Raw genomic sequence first — 23,427 nt, 5'->3', positions numbered from 1 at the left:
CTTCCAAGACGGCCAAGAATCTTGTGACTGATAATCAGCTGAAATTTAACGGACCACATTGTTAAAACTGCAGATTTCACTGGCTTTTCTTATAAAACAGCAGGTTTATACCCTTCTTATCGGAGCATGCTTCATAACTCTTTGTTCAAGCTTTTTGTTTTCCACATTGGACTGTCTGTCCTTCTAATCAACACTATCAAACCTCTACCTCTAAAATTGACTTGTCTTTAAAAAAATCTTTTCTCTGTGTAATGCATTCATCCAAGCAGGATTTGTCAACACTTCAACTTCCATTACAGCACTCTCTGTTCTATCTTCTACTTTTCTATTTTCTGTTTTCTGATCTACTTTTCCTTTTTTAAAAAACTTAATTTGAGCTGTAGATTTAACATTATGTCATTTAAGAGGTCACAGCGATCTTCAATTGGTCACACATCTTGCATAATATAAAGTTGCAGGTCAGAGTTGACCAAATGAATGAAAATCAATAGAAATCAGTGTCACTAGTTCTTACGTTATGCTAACACACTTTGAAGATTTGAGAAAATATACAATAGCCCAGTTTATGGTGATTTGTTTATTTATTGGTTGGATACATGCATGTTTGTAAAGGGGTAGAAAGTAAAAAAAAAAAAAAGACATCACCAACATCAACCCATTCTTGCTTCTGCGTTCACTTTCTTAGGACAAGATAACATATATCTACAATGAGAGATAGCTTTGTTTGCATGCCATCGGTTGTTATCTTTGTCATGTGAATGAACCATTGCATTTTTTTCTTTCTCTTTTTCTCCACCCTCATTTAGATGTAAAGAAAAGTGAAAATTCACTTCTCTAAACCTTTCCTGTCTCTACTAATATACTTTAGTTCAGGTAAGAGAAGAGGTTCACTGCTGTTTTCTGCTTCATTCTTCATTTATTGTGTTCGACAAAGGAACGTAGAAAAAGTTCAGAACCATTATAACGGTGTTTTTTTGTGGGGGTCAATGGGATGTTGTTTGTTTAATACAGTCCACAGACTCTCACACTCTCCTTGTTATCACTGTTGATGTTTCTGTCATCTTATTTTACTCAACTTATTTACAGTATTGCTCTTGGGAATGTCACAGTGATGAGTTGTTCTGGAAACAAAATCCTCCCTTCATACTTTCTCCACTATCCAGATGCCCTTAATCTCCTGTGTGTGCATGTAAATGGCAGTAAATGAGCAATTATACATGAAAATATGTACTTTGATGTGTTTTGTTTACTTACTAAATACAAATGCTCTCCTTATCCAATAGCAACTCATGTGCTTGATAAGGCCAATAAAGGTTTCTTTTACTGTGCGAAGAATATTTTATAGCAATTTAAGGTAAGCACACCTTTACAAAGCCCAGTAAAAACTAGATATATTTACTAGGTTATAAAGGAAGTATTTTAATGTGCAGCAAGTGTGTGTAATGTGGTTTGGCAAGACATCTGATCTTAAATATGTGAAAAATGTCAATGCATCAGTGTTTAAAGGAGAAAGCTGCAGCTCACCAAGACAACTGGCTAATGTTAAAAACTAGAAAGCCTATTTTTCTTTATATATATATATATATATATATATATATATATATATATATATATATATATATATATATATATATATATATATATATATATATATATATATATATATGCTATTTCTCCAATATATATTGGAGAAATCGCATGTGATTGTTGTGCGCATTTGTCAGTAAAGTCGGTTTTCTAATCAACAGTAAATTTTCAGAATGTGCATTCAGATAGAGGAATGTTTACTACACAGATCCATAGTTCACTGCCAAGCTACACAATGTATTGATTTGCATTTAGTGTTTTGTAATCATGCAATTATTGAAATGGCAGATAATAATTCTGTGATATTGACAGCTGTTTGCATAGCTTTACAGTGAACTTCGACCCTTTTAATAAATGCTGCTAATGCCACACCTGAAAGCACATGCAAATACCACATATAATGATGTTTTTACTCCAAACTTAACTGTTTGAAGTAAGTACTTTCTTAAAATTATTTGGTTTTTTACACAGAATAATGCATGCAACACATTGCATAGTATTCGAAGCAGAGATAAATGCATTGCATCATTACATAATTTATGATCAGGTAAATTATAATTAAAACTCTATTGTTCTATCTATTATGTGTTTATTAAGCCTATTGGATCAATGAAAGCAGTTAACCACAAATGCGAGTTTATCAGGTTACCCGTGGGGTCTTAATGTCTTAAATTTCAAAATTGTAGGCCCTAAAAAGTCTTAAATGCAGTGAGATATTGTGTTGTAGGTCTTAAATCATTTTTAACAGATCTTAATTTTCCTATGTATTATTCATTCTATTCTAGAATTATTCATTCTATTTACAACTTGATTTATATTTTTATTTATAAACATATGGTTTAATTATCTTCCTTAAAACAACATTTGTTTTAAATGCTTTTTTTTATGTTGAACTGAGTCATTAGTGTTTAGCCATGTGTAAGTCTGAAATTTCATTCATAGTGGTCTTAAAGGTCTTAAAGTGTTGAATTTGACTTGATGAAACCCGTAGAAACCCCGTTTGTGTTGATATACCATGTAGCCTTAATGGAGTATATTGTTGCATTTGGTCTTCTCAAACATTAGAAAGTTGGATTTGGACTGGTATGTCTGCATTTCAGTGACGCAAGTGTTCTTGTCCACAGCACATGCTAGTTATCTTCAGCCACTATTTTGTCAGAAATGTAACTGAAATGTTTTGGACTAGTTCACGCATGTTCTGTTTCATGCAGCAATAAAATGTCAGCTTGGACCTCATACTTCTCAGCTCTGAACATTTGTAGACAAAGGCTGTTTGACAGTGTAGTATTGGTCCAGAAGGATGGCCAGTCATCTATCTTAACTTCCTCTTTTAGAAGTTTGTTAATCTGTCATTTTTATACACACACAAACTCCAGGACTAATGTCATGGTGGACTTGTGTTTTCTTGTTTGTGAGGTGAAAAAAACATTTTAGTCGCACATGCATCATTAGCATTGGTATAAAAGACGTGAAAATAAAGCAGCGTTTCCATCCAACGAGTCAAAGCAAACAAAATTGTCACTTCCTGATTAACTGGAGCCAAATATCAACAGTAAAAACTGAATTTGCTGCGGTAGGAGAAGCTGTGTCAATCTTTTCTTCATTTAATAAATGACTTGTGCCTCAGAAGGCAATCCTGACACGCAATGAACGCGTGGTGGCGTTTGAAGGCATGAGACGTGGAGCACAGATGCTCTTGATTGTGGAGGTAATTAATATTATAATAACACTAATACTGAAATGGTTAAGGCATTTTAGAATAACCAAAACAACATTTCAGATGGTTTACAATGTGCTCAGCCTGCTGGATTTTCCATTTACACACATTTTTATTATCACATGATCTCTTATAACAAAATCACATGACCTTTTTTAAAGGAGAAATGAAGCACTCAGTCAAGTTTACCTTAATTTGCACATTGGATTCCACTTTAATGAAATTATATTAACCAAACTCTATTAATGCAAGCAAATAGCAGAAAACGATGTGTTTTACTATAGATTTTAGACCTAAGGAGCCGCCATCTTGGAATGTCACTGTGTCTGATGGGGTTGGTTGAGTTTCGTCCGTTGAACGGAAACAATGAAAGTAAAAGAGACTGTAAAGCCTAATTTAACCCAATGCGTGAAGTTGTGGACGTGGAGCTGCTGCAAATACAAGCATCAGATCTATGTCTAATATAAAAGTATAGATATTTATTCTATTTTTCTTTTTTCCATTTTAATTACCGATCATTTGATGCGCTTTGATTCACTCTCTGTGTTACGCTGCCTGACCGCCTGTCTGGGTTTCAACCATGATTGTAACGGACTGAACACAGAGACTGGACCGCCTAATTTAACCCAATGTACGAAGTTGTGGTTGAGCATCACAGAGCTGCTGCAAATACAACAAATACAAGCATTTAAGTGTCTTCAGTTGTGTGTTTTTCTTTTGTTAATACTGTTCGTTTGATGCACTGTGATCTTCTCACACTGCTCCAGCACTGCCTGACGAGAAGATTTACATTCAGACTAATGCAACAATTAAAGTCATTAAAGTGGGAAAAGATAATATTAAATAATCATTGGTGAAATTCACAGAATTGAAGTTACATGATTGAAAGTGTCTCAGTTTGTTGTTGTCTCAAGTAGGTACTAGATTTAAATTTGCTTTACGACCGTATGTTCCATATAGTAGGAATATGAGTAGTATAAATGGAATTTGGCCATACTACGTTTGCCATTTTCATTATCACATGACTGCATCAGTTGCGTCGCTTCTCCCATTAATGAATGGGATCTTGCACTCTCAGAAATAAAAGTATGCGAGCTGTCACTGGGATGGTACCTTTTCAAAAGGTACACATTTGAACTTGAAGGGTCCATATTGGTACCTCAAAAGCATATATTAGTACCTACAAATTTTAATTGGAACACTTTTGTACTTCTTAGGTACTCATTTGTGCCCTTGAGGTATTAATATAGACTTTTTAGGTACAAACTTGTATCTTTTGTAAAGGTACCACCCCAGTGACAGCTCGCGTACCTTTATTTCTGAGAGTGTGGAATGCGCACTACAGAATTTTGCCAAAATAGTAGGTAGGGTTGGGTAGTTCTCGCATACTTTTTTTTTTAATACAATGATTCAGACACACTACTCAACTCACATACTGTTTTTCACATACTATATCGTAAGGAAATATGCGTTTTTAGCCAAGCCAACACTTCATCAACTTAACCTTTCAGTTAGACCTCCAGAAACTCCAAAAACCTTGGAGTTGTGACTGAGAATCAGCTGAACTATCTATATCCAACTTACTGAGTCAAGCAAGATGTTTTGAAGGATGATGGAAATTGAACAGTTTTGGTTTTCATTGACTTGACTTCCATTGTTGGGGACTCTTTTTTAAATATATTGTTTATGATTCGAAGAAAGTAAGCTTTGCAAAGACATTACAGTGAGAAAAAGCTGCTTCAGAACGCTGCAGCACGAGTGGTCTTTGATGAACCCAAAAGAGCACATGTCACTCCGCTACTCACCCGTTTGCACTGGCTGCCAGTTGCTGCTCGCATCAAATTCAAAGCTCTGATGTTTGCTTACAAAGTGACCTCTAGCTTGGCTTCTTCGTATCTGCTCTCACTTCTGCAGATATATGTGCCCTCCAGAAATTTGCGTTCTGTGAATGAACGTCGCCCCGTTGTTCCATCCCAAAGAGGGAAGAAATCACTTTCCCGAACTCTCACATTCAATCTGCCCAGTTGGTGGAATGAACTCCCTAACTACATCAGAACAGCAGAGTCACTTGCTGTCTTCAAGAAACGACTAAAAACGCAACTGTTTAGTCTCCACTTTCCTTCCTAATCTGCAACTGCCTCTCTGGCTATACCACTAACTGTGCCCTCTCTCTCTCTCTCTCTCAAAAAAAAAAAAAAAAAAAAAATTTTTTTACTAATGCTTTGCTTCTTTGACTTTACACACCTGAAACTTGTCTATAGCACTTGTTCACTGCTGCTCTTATAGTTGTGTGAATTGCTTCCTTGTCCTCATTTGTAAGTCGCTTTGGATAAAAGCGTCTGCTAAATGACTAAATGTAAATGTAAATGTAAAAGATGACATTAAATAATGATTAATTGAAATGCACAAAATTGAAATGAAGTGATTGAAAGTGTCTGTTTTTTCCCACATTACAGCAGTGCTCTATAGTGTCTGACTAGAGTTAATGAACAGTATAAAGTTGGATTCGGACATTAAAATATAATATAAACATAACATATTTTAAGCCACTCAACAGGAAACAGACTCGGAACAAGCTGTTCACTGTCACTGCTCTGCTCTCTAAGCTACAGTATCACTTACATTCTCCAGACATCAGAAATACCTCTGTCAGAACCCATCATTTTCACTCTTTCTGTGTGATTGTGCAAGATATATATATTTTTCTTGTCTCTGAGAGTACAAAACAGAATTCCTTTGACAACCTGGAAGTCATCATTTAGAAAACATCTTATTAACAGTGCTGCATAAAAGCATTTCAGCAGGGGGAACATAAAGATGGCAGGTTTTTATTTAAGATGTCGTCACAGGTAAAAAATTCCTTTTAGTTATAGCCAATAAAGGTGTGCGTCTTCACTCATTCTCTGTCATTCGGTAACTGTGTGCGCGTGTGTGCGCGCAGTAATAAGTACTTGGTTATCTTTGCTGTAACAACAGACTGCTCTAAACAGGTGTGTTTCTGTTTTTGTGCCAGTTTAAGTAGAAAAGCAGCTGTAGTTTCTCATACGTGTAGAATGTTACATTTCAGTTAAGAAGAATGAGTGTTTGTTTGTAATGTAATATAATAAGTATGCATTGTTCAGTGTTTTATGAAGACAAGTCAAAACTGACTTACAGCAGGTTTCAGCACACACATGAACATGTAAAGAACAAGCACAGCCGAACCTTATTATTTTACGGAAGTAGTCACTGCGAGAAGATATTTCGGTCCCATCCTTACACATGCTTATCAGGTGACAACAGAACACACCTCTAAGATTTAAAGCTTAATGAATAGTTCATCCAAAAATGATGATTGTGTCATTATTTACTTTATTATTTAATGCATGTTAGTCATTTGTCAGATGTGACTCTTTTAATTCTGCCAACCACTGAAGACACTTTGAAGAAGCTTATTAGTGTTATGCTTCATTAATGACAAAGCACCATAAAAGTGCTGTCTATGACTTAATTGCTGTGTTTAATGGTTTCTGAAGCCATACGATAGCTTTTTGAGATAAATTTTAATAATCGCTGAGAGCGTTTTATGATTAGAATGTCACAACAGACAGAAAATTGACTGAATCTTTTAATTTGGATGCGTTTGTAAGAAACTGATTTGCATTGTGCAGTTGTGCATGCTGCAGAAGCTTTACTCTAAGCAGACATTGTGGTTTTGTAATTAGTCCTAAACAAGTTCACACTCTATGATTTTATTGCATCTCTGTAGTTAAGAAATGGGATGTCAAACTGGACGAGGAGTGATTGTACGGTGGCCCATTTCCATGATGAGAGCAATGGTTGCTAGTGTAGTGATTGGCGATCAGAGATAGAAAACTGGGCAGGAATGCAAGCAGAAGAAAGAGGCCCGGAAGATGTAGGGGTTAAAAATAATGACAGGAGGGAGAGAAAGAGATGAAAGGGTAGAATATACTGCTCTCCGCTGCACGCCCAAACAGCAGCGAGACAGCAGCAATTACACCACTGCTACTTAACAGATGTGTGGGTGTGTATGTGTATGTGTGTGAGAGAGAAACATGCTTCTGGTTGTTAATACTTAACTGTGTTTGTGTTTAAGCTTAAGACTGGCAATCCACAATTGAATATGTTGTTCTATTAATTCATCTTATTCTTGCACTCTCTGTTCTTTATTATGATTTGATTCATGTTTTATTGACCTCAAATGCTTCTACGGTTATGGGTTAAAAATGATTTAGCTATATTTGCTCATAAGCGTTGAACAAGGGATGTAGTCTGATGATGTCATGGGCTATTAATATCATTGACGAGCTACAAATCAACATGTCAAAATCATTTTGGAAGCTCAAGACTAGTATAGGTATGCTGATTTTGCCATCCAGATAGAAAATGTTTTTAACTTCGTTAAAACATTACAGAGTATTACTGTTTTAATAATTTTTTAATTGATTGCATATTTGTTGTGGATTATAGACTACATCAGATATATTTGAATGGTATTAAAGTTGGCTCATTTTATACATCTTCTGTTTTTGCATTCTCTTGTTGGACTGCTGATTTCATACTAATGGATTTAGGTTGAAAATCACCTGGGATGGACTTTTGTTCATATTATTCCGTAGAATTTAGAGCTGGCCAATAAAATCGGTATAGGTATTTATTGACCGAACACCATTGTCAATAATGATTATCAAAAAGTTCGGCATGAAGTTTCTGTATGAAGGCTATAGTTTTATCAGCATTTGGCTGCTGAGCGTTCACTTTGGAAGGAATGCTAATAAGCTTATAAGGTGTAAGTTTGTCATTTCCAATAGAGGCACACGACTTGTGCAAGTGGTGCGCACATTTTCCAGGTACACCTAGTTGAAAAACATCTAAACTTTTCAGAATGCTGCGAGTGAATCGCAATTCCTGTAGGTAGAACTGACCAATCTGCTTCACACTTTGTCTGGAATATACACATTTCAGTAATAACGGTAGACTAATTACCTCAGACAAACATAGCGCACTCAACACTGCAGTGCTTTTTACTTTTCTCTATACATTTTCATCAGAGCTGCATCAATGGTTAGTCCATTTGTCATCCTCTGAGAAAACGGTTGATGGTCACTTCGTTACGAGAAACGACATTGTAATGGTCAAGGAAACCACGTGCTCAAGCTTGTCTCTTCAGGTCAGAATAACAACACGTGTGAAAATGAGTGCATAACTTTAAGTTATAAGTTAAAGAGTTTAACTGCATAACATCACATCTAATTCATTCCAGCCGTTGATCTTGAGAGTTCTAACATTGTTTTTCTCAAAACATGACTGTATTACCCAGTTTAGGAGGGTGTAGAGGTGTCCATATGTGTATGTTTACAGATAAATATGTTGTGTACACAGTTTAATACCTCTGTCAGTGTGCTGTCAACACTGCACTAGTCATCGAGGAAAAACTCCAGACTCACACATACATGAGCTTTCAGACATACCTGAGCTGCTTATAGTGTAATAACAGACAATTTGTACTAACCTAATATTACTAGAACACAGGCACAGTTAAAACAAACAAACAAATATCAGTTACCACATGATCGCGGGACAGAAACATCACGTGTGGACAAACAAACAGCAACTTAATGTCAGGACATTTCCATGTGATGATGAAAGAGGAAGAGCTGTTAACTTGATCTAGTGTTCACATTTGACACTTCAACTCCCCTTAGAGGTTATGCTATGCTCTCTGATTCTCTCTCTCTTTCACCATGTCTCACGCTCTGCTTCTCCTGAACATCACCTCGGGATAGCAGCCCTGTCACAACATGACCAGCCTATTGTGGAATTTGCACACACACACACACACAGTTATAGATCCACTTAAATGCATATGGAAGTTGGTACTATCTGTATCTGTCAAGTTTCCACAAGGACAGAAAAGCATGTCCAAAAGAGATCATGACTATTTTCTTTTGTGCTTTTAATGTTTTTCAGTATGTGCTTCAGGCCTAAGACAGTTTATGCATGTTTGTTGTATTGGGAGTATTCGTCATAAGTCATACACACTTAAAGAAATATCTGAATTAGTTTCTGATGGTGTTTTTTAGTATTTCCTGCACCTGTGTATCTTATTAGCTCAAGTAGTTCTGAATTAAAGGTCATGAGAGAAATAAATAAATAGTGATGAAATATCATCATTGATTTGAGCAAATAATAAACAAACAAAAATATACGTTTCCCAGCACTGAGGGTTTCAATCAAAGGGTGCTTTCACACCAAGACTTTTGTTTCGGAACCTGGCGCCTTTCCCCAAATAGCGCGGTTCGTTTGGCATATGTGAAGCCAGCAATCGCGTTCGATCTGCGCCAAAACAATTGGTCCAAGATCGCCTGAATGAGGTGGTCTCTTCTTGATTGGAGCGGATCGATTGTAGTGAGAAAGCAATACGATCCAAACCAGGCTATATCAGTGAATTATGGATATGTAATAGGCATATATGACTTTATGAACAGAGAATGATGATTAGGGTGGGATGTCATTCCTAATTGTGTGTAAATGTGCGTTTCATGTCAAATACGAAAGTGGAGGCATGCTAAACTATTAGCGAGAGCTGTTTATACATTAGGAAAACTGACTGAACAGCAGTCTTGGTTTATCTGTTATTTCTCTTTATAATCTAAAGCCTATAATGCATAAGCCAACTGCTGTGTATGAGAAAGTCTTACCTCTGATTTATATTTGGTGACGATGTCTGTGGGTGTTTTCGCTTATGATGTCTTATTGCTCATCGCCATAAATTAATATAAGGACGCATGACAGCTGAGCGGGACTCTGCAAAATAAACCGTGAAACTCTGACCAATGTGAGGAGAGTTTACTCGCACGTGACTTGTTTTAGCTCTTTTGGTCCATTTAGAAACTTTGTTGTGTGAAAGCGAACCACACTAATAACAAAGTGCAACAACGTAACAGTTTTATTCCTTGTTTCGGAACAAAACAATCGATCCACAGGTGTGAAAGCACAATAAGTGCTGGGTTGTGGCTGGAAGGGCATTGGCATTGTAAAACAATTGTCAGAGAAATTGGTGGTTCACTCCTCTGTGGCGACCCCTGATAAGGCAGGGAATAACTATTTTGTAATGTAGTTAATCAAAAGTGCCTTTCAGACAGAAGTTCAGCAGCCATTGACTACATTTTGTTCTCTTTAAAAAGGAAATGCTTATCTAATATGTAGCGTAGATTTACAAATACAATTTTTTTAAATATTTATTCTTATTTATTTATTCGTTGTTCTGTCATTTATTTTCAGTGTAAAATTATTACTTATGTAAATGCCAAACTTTTCCGTTATTTTTATGGCCAAAGAGAAATGGACTGTTTGTTTTTAATATTATTTTGTTATTAGTTTATTTTATTGCTGTATTTATTGGTTACTGAGCAGCAATAAATACCACTATATGTGAGGAGGAAAATAAGGAGTTTTCATGTGATTTTCTAAACTAGCAGTGTTTTGTAATTAAAGAATGCATAATAATGGTGATAACTGTGAAACCGTGATTATTCCTCACTATAATCGTAGAGCTGAAATCTATAATCGTTGCGCCCTTAGTTCTACATTTGTTCTTTGTCTTTCAATACCCAAAGCACCGGCTCTGAACTAGGTAAAATGTTTCTTAAGGGACACCAAATCATTTCTGGGTTAGAAGTATGAGCTATTTGCATCAGGGTCTGAGAGCAGGTTTGCTGTGACCAATGAGATGAACAAAAACATGTTGACCAGCATATTTGAAACAGCAGCTGAACACATTATCGCTTCTCATTTCTTTCTATTCAAATTACAGCGAGCTGCACGAATAGGTCATTCTCCCTTCTATTCTCCTATACAAATTATGGCATGATACATGAACACGTTATTGCTCCTAAATCTACATCTATACAAACTATAGAGCACTGCATAGGGTTTTCCCTGTTTTATTAGGAAAGGGCAGTTGAGATTACTGACAGGAAAGCACTGGAAGCAGACAGAGAGGGGAGAGATTGGTGAAGTACATCAAGCTGGGAGTCAAACTCTGATTACCATGAGCACCTCAGTGCTGTGTATTGATACACTTAACCGCTAGGCATGGCTCTGATGGTTCACCAAAGTTATTAGCATACAAACTCTTGCTCCAAAGTCACTGTCTGATATATAGTAGAGTGGCAACAAGTCAGCCGGCTGTGCTTTCAGATGGAGCCAGTGTGTTTTTTTCTATGCTTTCACTCATTCTCCTGAAAAGCTTTACTGACACACTGCATGCAGAGAGAATATCTATATTACAGAGGTGAATAATACAGTGCATTCCTCTACCTAACTCCTGTGTCATTGTTACCTAAGAATAGGGGTAAACTGCTGCTACTTTGATCATGCAAATGAACCTCAGTTTAGTAAAAAAAAAAGGTGTGAACAAACCAGTGGGGGCAGGGGGGTTCACCTAATTGAACGCTGGTTTAGAAAAGAACATACAAGTGTGTAAGCACCTTAAAGACTCACAAATGTGTTAGCCTAATGGTTCGAGTTGACCTGAGGAATAATCAAATTCCTCTCTGAACACATGCATATTTGTATGCATGCATGTTGAAATAAATGTAAATTTAGACTTCTTTACCAGGAAGCGCTCCATAATTTCACTTCCTCCAAATGCTGAGTATGTGCAGTCTTGAGAAATTCATTTTGTTCTTCCATCACCTTGTCAGTCAGTCATTCACATAATGTTTTTATTTTGCCAATAGTATACCAGTGTTATCCAGTGTTTGAGACAATGTCTCCTGATTGAGGTGATGCTTGATCATCAGCAGTTATTAACATTCTCCTGCAGGTGCACAATGTCTTTTTGTTTCTTTCTCTTATACATAATTGATATCTAGTTAGACATTAACCTTCAAAGGACACTGTTAATGTCCACAGACTTATGTTTCTGTATTGAAGTGACCTTTATGTTTCTATGGTAACCATATCCCCTTCTTAACAGGGAGTATTGTCATGGAAGTTAATGAATATGAGCTCATTGTGTTTGTTAGTGATGAAATCTAAGTATAGACTCATGTGATCTTGTGTTAGAAAGGTTTGTCTGAAATTAGCAACACATCAGTGTAATGAAGACAGAGCTGTTTGTCTGTACACAAGTGATGTTATGAGTTTGTGTCTGCTGTGATCAGATTAAAAGCTGTTTAATGTTTTTTAGAACAGAAACTGGCACCTCGGTATATTATCAGAATACAACGATGACTGTTTACACAGCTGTCATTCACATTTACACAAACACCTTACATATCTCATTTAGAACTAAGTTTACATTAACTACAAGGTATTTTTGTCTCTTTAGCTGTTTTAAACACTCTTTCCTTGTCTTGACTGTGCTTGTGGTTTTTGTAAACAGTTGGTAGGCATATGCAAAGCTTGTGTGAAGTCAGTCTTCTGATTGGTCGATGGATTTCCAGGCTCCCAATCAGATCATTGGTGCCTTTTCCTACTGCTGACTGAAAGCTCAGGAAGATGCAGCTTTAGGAAGATCCTCATCCTGTGTGTGTGTGTGTGTTTGTGTGTGAAGTGTGTTTTCAGGTTAATCTGTAATTGATGGATTAGTCCACTGTAAAGATCAGCTGTTGACATTTTACAAGAATGTTTTTACAGTGAAAACACCTTAAAACAATGCTTTTATGCACAATCATAATTGGTCAAATCTTTTCCTAGTATATCAGGAGTCACTAATTTAAGGTCTCAATCTAGACTTCAGGAAGCATGCGGTGAAGCCAATGATTAACAATCATAATGAGCTTCTCCAGACAGTCGACACGCATCACTCACATCTGACCCTGAACCCTGGGAAGATTCCTGAAAGTCTCTTCAGAGGATTTGAACATAGAAATGTTGAGGAAATGTGGTAGGGAAGCTGGAAGAGCAGGCAGACGGTTGTAGGATATTAAAAACAGGTCTGGACTGTCAGATCTCATCTCATTACCTTCTGCTAATATAAATCAGAGATTATTCCTTGTGTAATGTAGGTCATAAGTGTATGCTGTAACTATGAGAACTATCAGTGTTGACGGGAACTGCTGAGTGTGTGTGTGAATCGATTTGAATAGGAGGCAGGTACATACCGATTATCTGTTCATGTTGGGCGTTCATCTTAATGGTCAAATGACTACTGTACCTTCTCATTCCTATTTGCATTGTAAAGCAGGTCAGAGTCCTCAGACTCCCTTCTGCTTTGTGTGTGTGTGTGTGTGTGTCCTCCTCGGCGTGGAATGTACAAGGTCTCTTCTTTTCTAAACAGAGCAAGGTTAAAGTAGAACTCCACAACTCTGATAACACACACACGCTGACCCTTCATGCTGATTTGGGCCTGTTTGGTCAACACACAAATTCCTTTTAATGTGGTAAAACTAAATATTTATCCTCTGAAAGCACAATGTCCTTGGACACCTCATGTAGGGAGTGTGTGTGTGAGTTACTCCGGGCAGTTACTTTCTGAAGTTCATTCAAATTGTTCACATTTGAATACATTTTCATATGTAATTAAAGCGTAATTGTCCAATATGGCACACTATATCTAGACACATAATGTGCTTAAGCAGCATTTATGAGCAGTTAGCAATTCCTGACAAAGAGAAGCTCTAAAAATGCTTGTGTATACATTTTGACGTTTGTAGACCTTTTAATGAACTGGCCAGAGGGTGAAATAATCTGGGCATGTAATCAATTTCAGGCCCTAGGTGAGCTAGATCTGCTCTGTGCATCTAAAGCAGCAAAGTGAAACATATTTTCTGCTATTATGTGCACGTGAGCATGTTTGTGTGCTTGAAAGCAGTGCCGGTGACCAGCCAAACAGGTTTCCTCAGCTGCTGAGTATTTCCCTGAATGGGGTTGTAGGTGAGTGAGAGTTTGATAATATCAGTAGAAGCAATAAGACCAAGCCCTTTTCTAAATTCTTTGGAAATAATATGTCAGACTGTGGCTTTGGATCATTACAGCCTCATATAATAAAACTAATGTTATTATATCCTGTGTTCTCCGGCTGGATTTGAGAAAATATAATAAAGCCACGACAAAACTCAAATCCAAGGATTGCAGTTTACTATTTTGAAAGTGACATTTATGTTTTTCAAATAATAATGGTATTGAAAATATGAGTTAAAGATTAGTCCCATTTTGTTGTCTGAATCAAATAAAAAATAAATAAATTAAATAAAGTTAGAAAATTTTTAAATGATAAATGGAAAAAATATATAACCTCATTCAACGTAATGTAAAAGGGAAGCAATGCATTTACTCTTGCCTGTACTGATTAAAATTAGAGGTTAAGTTATTTGTAAATTATAGGTGATCCAATAAAGATTTAAAATGACAAATAAGTAGTAATTTGGTGCTGCACTGAGATGCTTAGATAGCCTTTTATATGTCATCAATTGTTTTGTTCTTCTAAATTTACCTGACAAGAATTTCTGTTTATAAATAAAATATTGTGAAACTGAATGACGTGTTAGTGGTTGTCTTCTGTAAATCATCGCTCAAATGTAATAACATAAATTTGGTTTGGAGAAAGAATGGATGAAAATGAAGCAGGACACTGTATATTGTAGATGGGAAGAATTGTTACTTTATAGCTCTTGTTTAACGTTTACATTAGTAGTTAGTGTTTACATATAATAATATACTTAAGTAGCAGAACACAAAAGTTATCTATCTGCTTTAAAGTTGGTTTAACTTTTTTGCAGTCTGGTTGTATTGTAATGGGTTGTATTATTAATCGTGAGTACAGTAATTCTGTTCATGCTCGTTGAGGAGGAGGGCATGTTCATTTTGTCACCGGTCTATAATTTGGTTTTCTGTGACCCTTGAAGGCATGTGTATGCTTTTTTTTTTTTTTTTTTTTTTTTTTTTTTGTACTACCAGACATCAGAGCTCCGCACGTGTCTTGACGATTACAGGACAGTCCCTCTGAAAATTACCCACCAAGTGTTGTTTTGTGTGTGTGCATTGTTTTGCTTGATTAAACTAAAAGCATTCACTTTGCACATGCATTTTCATATGTGCACATAGTCCATTGGCCAACTGATTTGGTTAAATTAATTGTTTTTATAAATTTAAGTGAATTGAAAATAAAACAGTTAAGTTGTACGAAATAAAACTCTTAATTTTAAATAAGTAGTTTGAACAAGCACCAAAGATATTTTTTCGAGTGTATGTAAATAAAATTGATTTATTACCATTACCGAGCGTGAAAAACTGTTGAAAAAATATATTTATGTTTTTGTATATGGTCATATTAATTTTTATATTTAAAAATATATATTTTACATGCTGTAAAAGTATATGGTCCAGTAGTTATTTAAAGTCTAAATTGGAAAAACAGCTCAGATTCTGAGTCACCCCTAGTCTGTTGTTTTGGCACCCACTTTGGGAACTACTAGTATGGACAATTGCACAAGGTTGATGACCAAATACTCTTTGGGCTTAATTAGGGTTGGGTCGATAGACGATGCCATCGTCCATCGCCGATGGCAGACCGACACCACGATGCTGAGCCAGCATCGCGATCCCCCGCCCCGCCCCCGTAGCAAATCCGCTCGCGAAAAAAACACTGAAGCCTCGTTTACACTAATAACTCTTAGTTTTTAAATGACATTTTAGAATAAAACAATCCACATACACTTTAGTGTTTCACCTAGCATTTCTAAACAGCCCTCCTTCCACACTACCACAGAAAACGCACATCACTTGACCACACACACACACACAGGCACAGAGACACACGCTGTCACTGTCATGTGCTCGAAAAAGCGGGCCAAGGCAGTCAGCGGGTCAGTACACTGCTTCAGTCTTTCGCTTTCTCGCTTGTACTTAGTAATTTTAGTGAAAACCTCAGATACTGTTGGTTGGTTTCTGTGGGTTGTGGACCTTTTTTACCAACCAAGTTTGTCGACGCCATTATAACCTCAGAACGTTCTGCATGCCAGAGTCCTGCGGAAAAAGTGATTAACAGGTGGTAATTTGTGTGTAACTTCTCTTTATTTATAATTTGGTTATGGGTAAAACAAAAACCATGCGGGTCAGGTAGTTGAAACGGTAGGCTAGAAATAATAAATTCGTTATGAATTAATTAATTATTCATAAATAATTAATTCACCGCCACCTATGACGACGATGGCATCTTTTCGAATGCTAATTTTTCCACATCGCCCAACCTTAGGCTTAATACTGTTATACAATACTGTAGAATTTAAATCAACGCACAGCCTTTGTTGTCAATGGTCAATTATATTGGAAGTGTTTTTCTCTCTACTTTTAAAGTTTGCTTATTCCTAACATTGTTCAATTATATGATTTTATAGTCAAAGCTTGTTCTTGACCATCCATATTCGTTTGCAAACCAATGTGCCAGATTAGCTGGATTACACTCTCCACGACTTCTCAAGCAATTAGTCAATCTGTTTGGGCGTGAACAGTCTCCGTAGTCTGCCCTTCCTTGCTTTTCTTTAATCTTGTACCAGTTTTTAATCAAATAAAATTGTTAGGAAATGTTAGTTTTAAAACAAAATGCCTGTAGTTTCAACTTTCTGCTAATTTCTTTTTAAACGTAAAAATTATTTTTCGCCTTTTATGAATTTTTTATGCAAGGTTTCTGGGCTGTTTGTCTGAATGTTAAAAATTAGGTGTTTCTGAGAGAAACTAGAAAATATGGTTTTATTTTATACATTTAGAGAAAGAAAGACAAAGAAAATGTCTTGGGTAGTAGAGCTAGCCTTTAAGGCTTTAATGTAATGTAATGGGTTTTATTTTTTTCCTTTAATGGGTATCTAATCTGTCCGGTCTAACCAGGATCAGGATCTTTACTCTGTATCTTTTACTGGTTAGCTGGCCTTTAGCAGTGTAACAGTCAATCTCTCTGTGGTTTGAGTTGTACAGGTGTTTGTGTGCCAACGTTTGATCCAATTCCCTGGGAAATAACAAGCTCAGCCCTAATAGAGGACCGTGTGTCTGTGTGTCTGTGTGTCTGTGTGTGAGAGAGAAGATCTGCAAGCAGATGGCACTGAGACTGACCTTTTTTTTCTCTCACTGTTATTGTGCTCTTGCATTATTTTGTGTGCTTGTTTTCTGCCTTTACAGGGAGAGTGTTTGTTTAATGACTGAGGAGTTTTATGCTCATGACATTTTTTTCTTATCTGCAATTAAATTAGCATGCTTCATTTAAACTCGTTACAGGAATAATGTTGTCGTATTAGCGCTTGCGACACAACACACAGCTCTCGTTGGGTCCTTCAGAATATAGCTGGTAGTAAAGGGGGTGGGTTAGTAGTATTTAAGATTTAAACAGCTTGTTGTTTCTCTGTAAAGGTCATTCAAATGACAGCAGTGGGTTGAGCCTCTTACTGACCAGCCCCATATGTTTTCACACAAGTTTCTGCATCGCTAATACCGTGCTCTTCTTTACTTATTAGACAGTCGTATGTCAGGATTCCACTATACTTCTGTCTGTGTCATATTTTTGCTTAAATATGAGGATGAATATAATGTTATTTAACCACATGCTTTATCATGTCTGTGATGTGGAGTCCCACCCTTCCCCTTCGTGTAATTGGTTGGACGTGAGAGAAGTCTGCTCTGATTAATGTGGGCAGCCATCAGTCAAGCTGTCGGTGCGCTGCAGTAATTGAGTTGCTTTAATAGAGTTTAGAGTTACAGTCAGTCCTTGGTCACTGCATGTCATTCATGAATGTTCATTTTATGCACTGTTGTAAAATACAGGTTCTGACATGACTTGTGACATATAAAATTATGGAGTCTTGTTTTTCAGCCTTTAAATTAGCCCCTTTTACTACTACTATTTATTATATGTTTGGATTTGTTGGGGGGGGGTAATGTTTTTAGATTAATTTACAGTGTTAAGGTTTATGAATGTATCTAAATGTATCTTTATCTAAAATGATTATGCTACAAATGATTAAAGGCTACAGATTGTTGTTTGACCTCCAAACTCCAAACTTTTTTCTAGATGAGAGAGAGGCAGTGCAGAAGAAGACCTTCACTAAATGGGTAAACTCTCACCTGGGTCGTGTGACCTGCAGAATCGGTGACCTCTACACTGACCTCCGCGATGGACGCATGCTCATTCGACTGCTGGAGGTTCTCTCCGGGGAACAACTGGTTAGTATACCTTCAATCATTTATTCACCTCTGCATTCATCCATCAATCCATGGATACATCTGTTCATCCATTCTTATTTCCATCCATATTCATTGCATATTTTTAGCTATATGTGCATCCATCCATTCATTCATTGCTTGTATCATCCATCCATCCATGTATCTATGCTTCCCTCTTTGTATTAGTTTCCTTCCATCCATCCATATTCAATGCATCCATCCATTCATCCATATTCAGTCCATTAATCAATCCATCGACATTCAACATATCCATCCATCTATCCATCCATCCATATTCAATGCATCCATCTATTGATCCATTCATCCATCCATGTTCAATGCATCCATCCATCCATCCATGTTCAGTGCCTCCATCTATCCATCCATCCACATTCAATGCATTCATCCATCCATCCATGTTCAATGCATCCATCCATTCATCCATGTTCAATGTATCCATCCATCTATCCATGTTCAATGCATCAATCCATCCATGTTTAATCCATCCATCCATCATCCATGTTCAATGCATCCATTCATCCATGTTCAATGTGTCCATCCATCCATCCATGTTCAATGCATCCATTCATCCATCCATTCACCCATCCATGTTCATTGCATCCATCCATCCATCCATCCTTGCTCACTGCATCCTTTCATCTATATACATTTCAAGAGTTCACACTTAGCTGATAATCAATAAAGCGTATTTGGCATGCTGTCCCGGGAGAGAGCCCTGAGCTCGTAATATCCTCGAGCCCGAGGCTCCCTCCCGTTAGAAGGTCGAGAGGGGAGTTCAAGCTCAGGTAGGTCTCGAGAACTCCCCTGCTTGTCGCCGCGTGAGAAGTGTAAACTAGGGTTGTTTTCGGTGATAATTTGGTTTAATCTATTGCTATGGTATATGTTTTTGGACGGTGGGAGGAAACTGGGGAACCCGGGGGAAACCCACGCGAACACGGGGAGAACATGTAAACTCCGCACAGAAACACCAACCGGCCTGATAGGAGGTTGGACCAGCGGTGTTCTTGCTGTGAGGCAACAGTGCTAGCCACTGGGCCACCGTGTCGCCCTATCGGAAAAAAGAGGGAGGAAGTAGGGGTGGAAGGAGGGGGAAGCTTCAAGACGAAGATAACTGGAGTGAAAAACTCTGGTTATTTATAATGCTTCCGTAATTATCTGATGGGTCACATTACGGAGCTAATGAGGAGCCAGCCGTGTTGATCATAAGCACGTGATCCTCTCGAAATTAGTTCATTAATAAACCACACTTGCATGTGCAGCTGTCCATTCATCACTGTCTAATTTCCAAGTTTTTCCCAATTTCATATTAATCTGTCAGTGTATAGATGGAACAATGTGCTGCTGTAATTATCCAAACATTTTGTTTTTCAATAATTGAACTTCTTGTTCTTTCTCTCAGCCAAAGCCCACCAAAGGCCGGATGCGCATCCACTGTCTTGAGAATGTTGATAAGGCTCTGCAGTTCCTGAAGGAGCAAAAAGTTCACCTGGAGAACATGGGTTCACATGACATCGTTGATGGGAACCACCGTCTCACACTCGGACTCATCTGGACCATAATCCTCCGTTTCCAGGTAGGAGAGTGTGGATTTGACAAGATGTCTAAAAGATTGGGACACAGTGGTGTCTCTTAGCCTGTGCAGCATCTTTGCTCCACCACTGAGGAAACATATTATAAGTATTTGTCATTGTTTTAGTGCACTAGTATTTATGTAGTGTAACTCACAATATGGAATATAATCTTAGATTGTAATTTCCCTTTCCAAATAACCCCCCATCAAGGCCTTAAAAAAAACCCTAAAATTATAATCCTGAGTTTGGAATTTGACTCTGACTGTTCAGCCACAAAACAGTTTAAGCAGAATATGTGATTATCGGTTATTATTGTGCTTGTTGTTATCTTTTCCTCTAGTACTGTTCTTTTTGTTTGTCCTTCAGATTGCTTTATCAGTCTGTCATGTATTCACAAAGAACTATAATTAGCATGTTTTGGTCTGTCTCCTCATTGCCCCTTTGATAGGACAGTACATTTTTTAATCAACTAGAAATTCCTTCTGTTGAAACAAGCTAATTATCAAAGCCCAGTGATCCGGACTGCTCACCGCGTTTCATCACTGCTTCTGATTAGCTTGTAAAGATGTTGTTGATTTTGCATTATATTATATTGCTGAAATGACATAATTACAAATGACAGCAAATTGAAGGGTTTTTTTTTCTGAAGGAATCCAACCAGATTAAAAATTATTATCTGTGTATTATTTGGAATGAGTCAGGAAGACTTCATTACCAGACTTAATGGAGCTTGGCAGTGTTTTCTTCTTTCTCAGTTGGTGTGTGTTTATGTTTTGGCATGTGTTGGTGTAATTTAAACTTTTGGTCTGTGCCATAGAGTTATAGATTCTAGATATCACAGTGAAGAGCTGAACACTGATAGAGTGATTTAAAACCCAAATATTTTTATAAGTAGTTTATAAATACAGTAGAACCAATCAAATCAATTGAATTGGCTGAATCAGTGAACATCCTGCAACTAAATATAGCCATCACCACCAAATCATGTTTAGTGCGCACAGCGTTTGGTTATTTAAAGTAATTGACAGTCGCGTTCCGCTACTGACTTTACTCAGAAATATTCAGATAGTGGTTACCGTATTTATGTTCAATTCTCAGTAGTGTATACTAAACCAAATTAAACTAAAGTTTAAAGAACATAAACAGAAACATCACCTATGTTGAAGAGCATCTGTTTAAAACTCTCCAATACAAGTTTACACAGTACATTTTTTTACATCTAAACAGATCCAAGACATTAGCGTTGAGACGGAGGACAACAAGGAGAAGAAATCAGCCAAAGATGCACTGCTGCTGTGGTGTCAGATGAAGACTGCAGGGTAAGAGAGAAAGGAAATTAAATCAATGATTGGTGTTTGTTGAACACACAACTAGTTCTAATCCTCTACAAATGAATGCTGCTCTTCTTTTAGGTACCCCAATGTCAATGTCCACAACTTCACCACTAGCTGGAGAGATGGTCTCGCGTTCAATGCTATAGTGCACAAACACAGGTATCGATCCGCACTTACACACTAACATACAAGTACACCGGTGGTACAAGGCCATTGTTATGAAACACATGACAAGCTTCTGTATGACTACCATTTCCACATAGTAGCATGTGCTCATGTACTCCACTCTTCATTCTTAAACATGTTCCCACACATACAAAGAGGCCTGCAGGGGCTTCAACCAGTAGCGGCATTCTGACTTGGAGGATTTAGTTTTTTAAAAGTCGGTTCATGTAATGTTTGACAAAATTTCAAGAAATCATTTTACTCAGTCAAAAGTTGTGAAACATGTAAAAGTGTAATCATGTCATTGCAGCAGAATGGAGAAAGAGGACTGTTCACCCCAAAATAGAAATGTACTCAATATTTACTTCGCCCTCTGTTGAACACAAAAGAAGATATTTTGAAGAAGGCTGGATCCAGTGACCATTGACTTCCATAGTAGGACAAACAAGTATTATGGAAGTCCATGGCAACCACTTACCAACATTTCCCAATATATCTTATTTTGTGTTCAACTAAAGAAAGCTCAAACATGTTTGTGTCAAATGAGGGGACAGGAAATGATGACACATTTTTTATTTTTGGATGAACTAACCCTTAAGAAAATTATTGTTAATATGAATTAATTTAATTGGTTTTTGTCTTTTAATTTGTTATTTATTCTCAAAATGTAATTTGTTATTTAAAAAGTATTTATTATTAAGTAAAAAAAACTACTGAATAGAAACATATACTTTCAGATGTTGGCCATGGCTGTATTTATTGTATATTGTATTAAATTAAGTGATTTTGTATATTGAGAAATGAATGTATAGTGAGAAATCATGTAGCTCTCCTGCTCTTCTCATCTTCATTCATTCTGCCATCTCCTCATTTTTGCTCTCATCCCTTGAAATGTTTCCCTGGCAGTTTTGTTCTTTCTGCAGTTTTTTCATGCAAAGGAACAGAAAAAAGAAAAGTTGAATTAAATTGACCTAAATAAGCAGAAAAACCCTTCACTCTCTCTTTGCAGTGTTGAATGCTTCCCTCTTTTGTTGGAGAAGTGTATTGCACTTTTGATATGTCCTCTTGGCTAAGAGTTGTACAAACCTAAGGAAATAACTTTTTGCACTTTTTTTTCTCTCCCTTTCTCATAGGTCGGACTTGATTGACTTTGATAATCTCAAGCGCTCTAATGCCCACTATAACCTGCAAAATGCCTTTAACGTGGCCGAGAAGGAGCTGGGTCTTACCAAGCTGCTGGATCCAGAAGGTGAGATGCAGATATGTGCACAAATGGCAAATACCTGGTTAAAATGATCAATGATCATAGGAGCAGCAGGCGAGCGCAAAAACTCCATTGAAAATACTGTGGTAAAATAAATTTGCATGTTTTAAAGACTGTGCAGAATTCAGTGCTGCTTGTCAGTGCTGTTGTAGTATATCAACCAGGTAGTAAAAAGCATTGAATTTTAAAGAAACCAGATCTTATAAGTGAGGATTTTCATATTAAAATGACAGATCACCAGAGGCGATCGAGCGAGCTTACTGAAAATGAAAAGTTCCTGTGCATAAACACCATTGACTTGAAGAAATTCTCACAATCTATATATAATTGCGGTTCAGACAGGATGGGTCAAGAGAAATTCAGTCTGCTTGCTGAAAAGAATGTTATCACCGCATTTGTCAAATCTCTTGCTCTCTAGATGTGAATGTAGATCAGCCTGATGAGAAGTCCATCATCACATATGTGGCAACATACTACCACTACTTCAGCAAGATGAAGGCGCTCGCCGTTGAAGGAAAGAGGATCGGCAAGGTATTTGAAAAGCAAATTACAGTCTAACCTTATTTTTTTATTAATAAGACCCGAAGTGTCCATTTCTGTATGTACGTG

The 23,427-nt window shown here is 37.0% G+C and overlaps 1 protein-coding gene across 1 annotated transcript in view; it reads left to right on the top strand.

Moving 5' to 3' along the window:
- Positions 1–23,427, top strand: part of LOC130229514 (spectrin beta chain, non-erythrocytic 1) — a 94,716-nt gene that overhangs the window by 36,094 nt on the left and 35,195 nt on the right. The window contains 6 exon segments of the mRNA XM_056458355.1: positions 18,312–18,463; positions 19,884–20,057; positions 21,283–21,374; positions 21,468–21,548; positions 22,688–22,803; positions 23,237–23,349. Of these exon segments, the coding sequence (XP_056314330.1) occupies positions 18,312–18,463; positions 19,884–20,057; positions 21,283–21,374; positions 21,468–21,548; positions 22,688–22,803; positions 23,237–23,349 (728 nt within the window).

Source organism: Danio aesculapii, chromosome 5 (assembly GCF_903798145.1).
Source record: "Danio aesculapii chromosome 5, fDanAes4.1, whole genome shotgun sequence".
Classification (NCBI taxonomy): Eukaryota; Metazoa; Chordata; class Actinopteri; order Cypriniformes; family Danionidae; genus Danio; species Danio aesculapii.
This window is presented reverse-complemented; position numbering and strand designations above follow the sequence as displayed.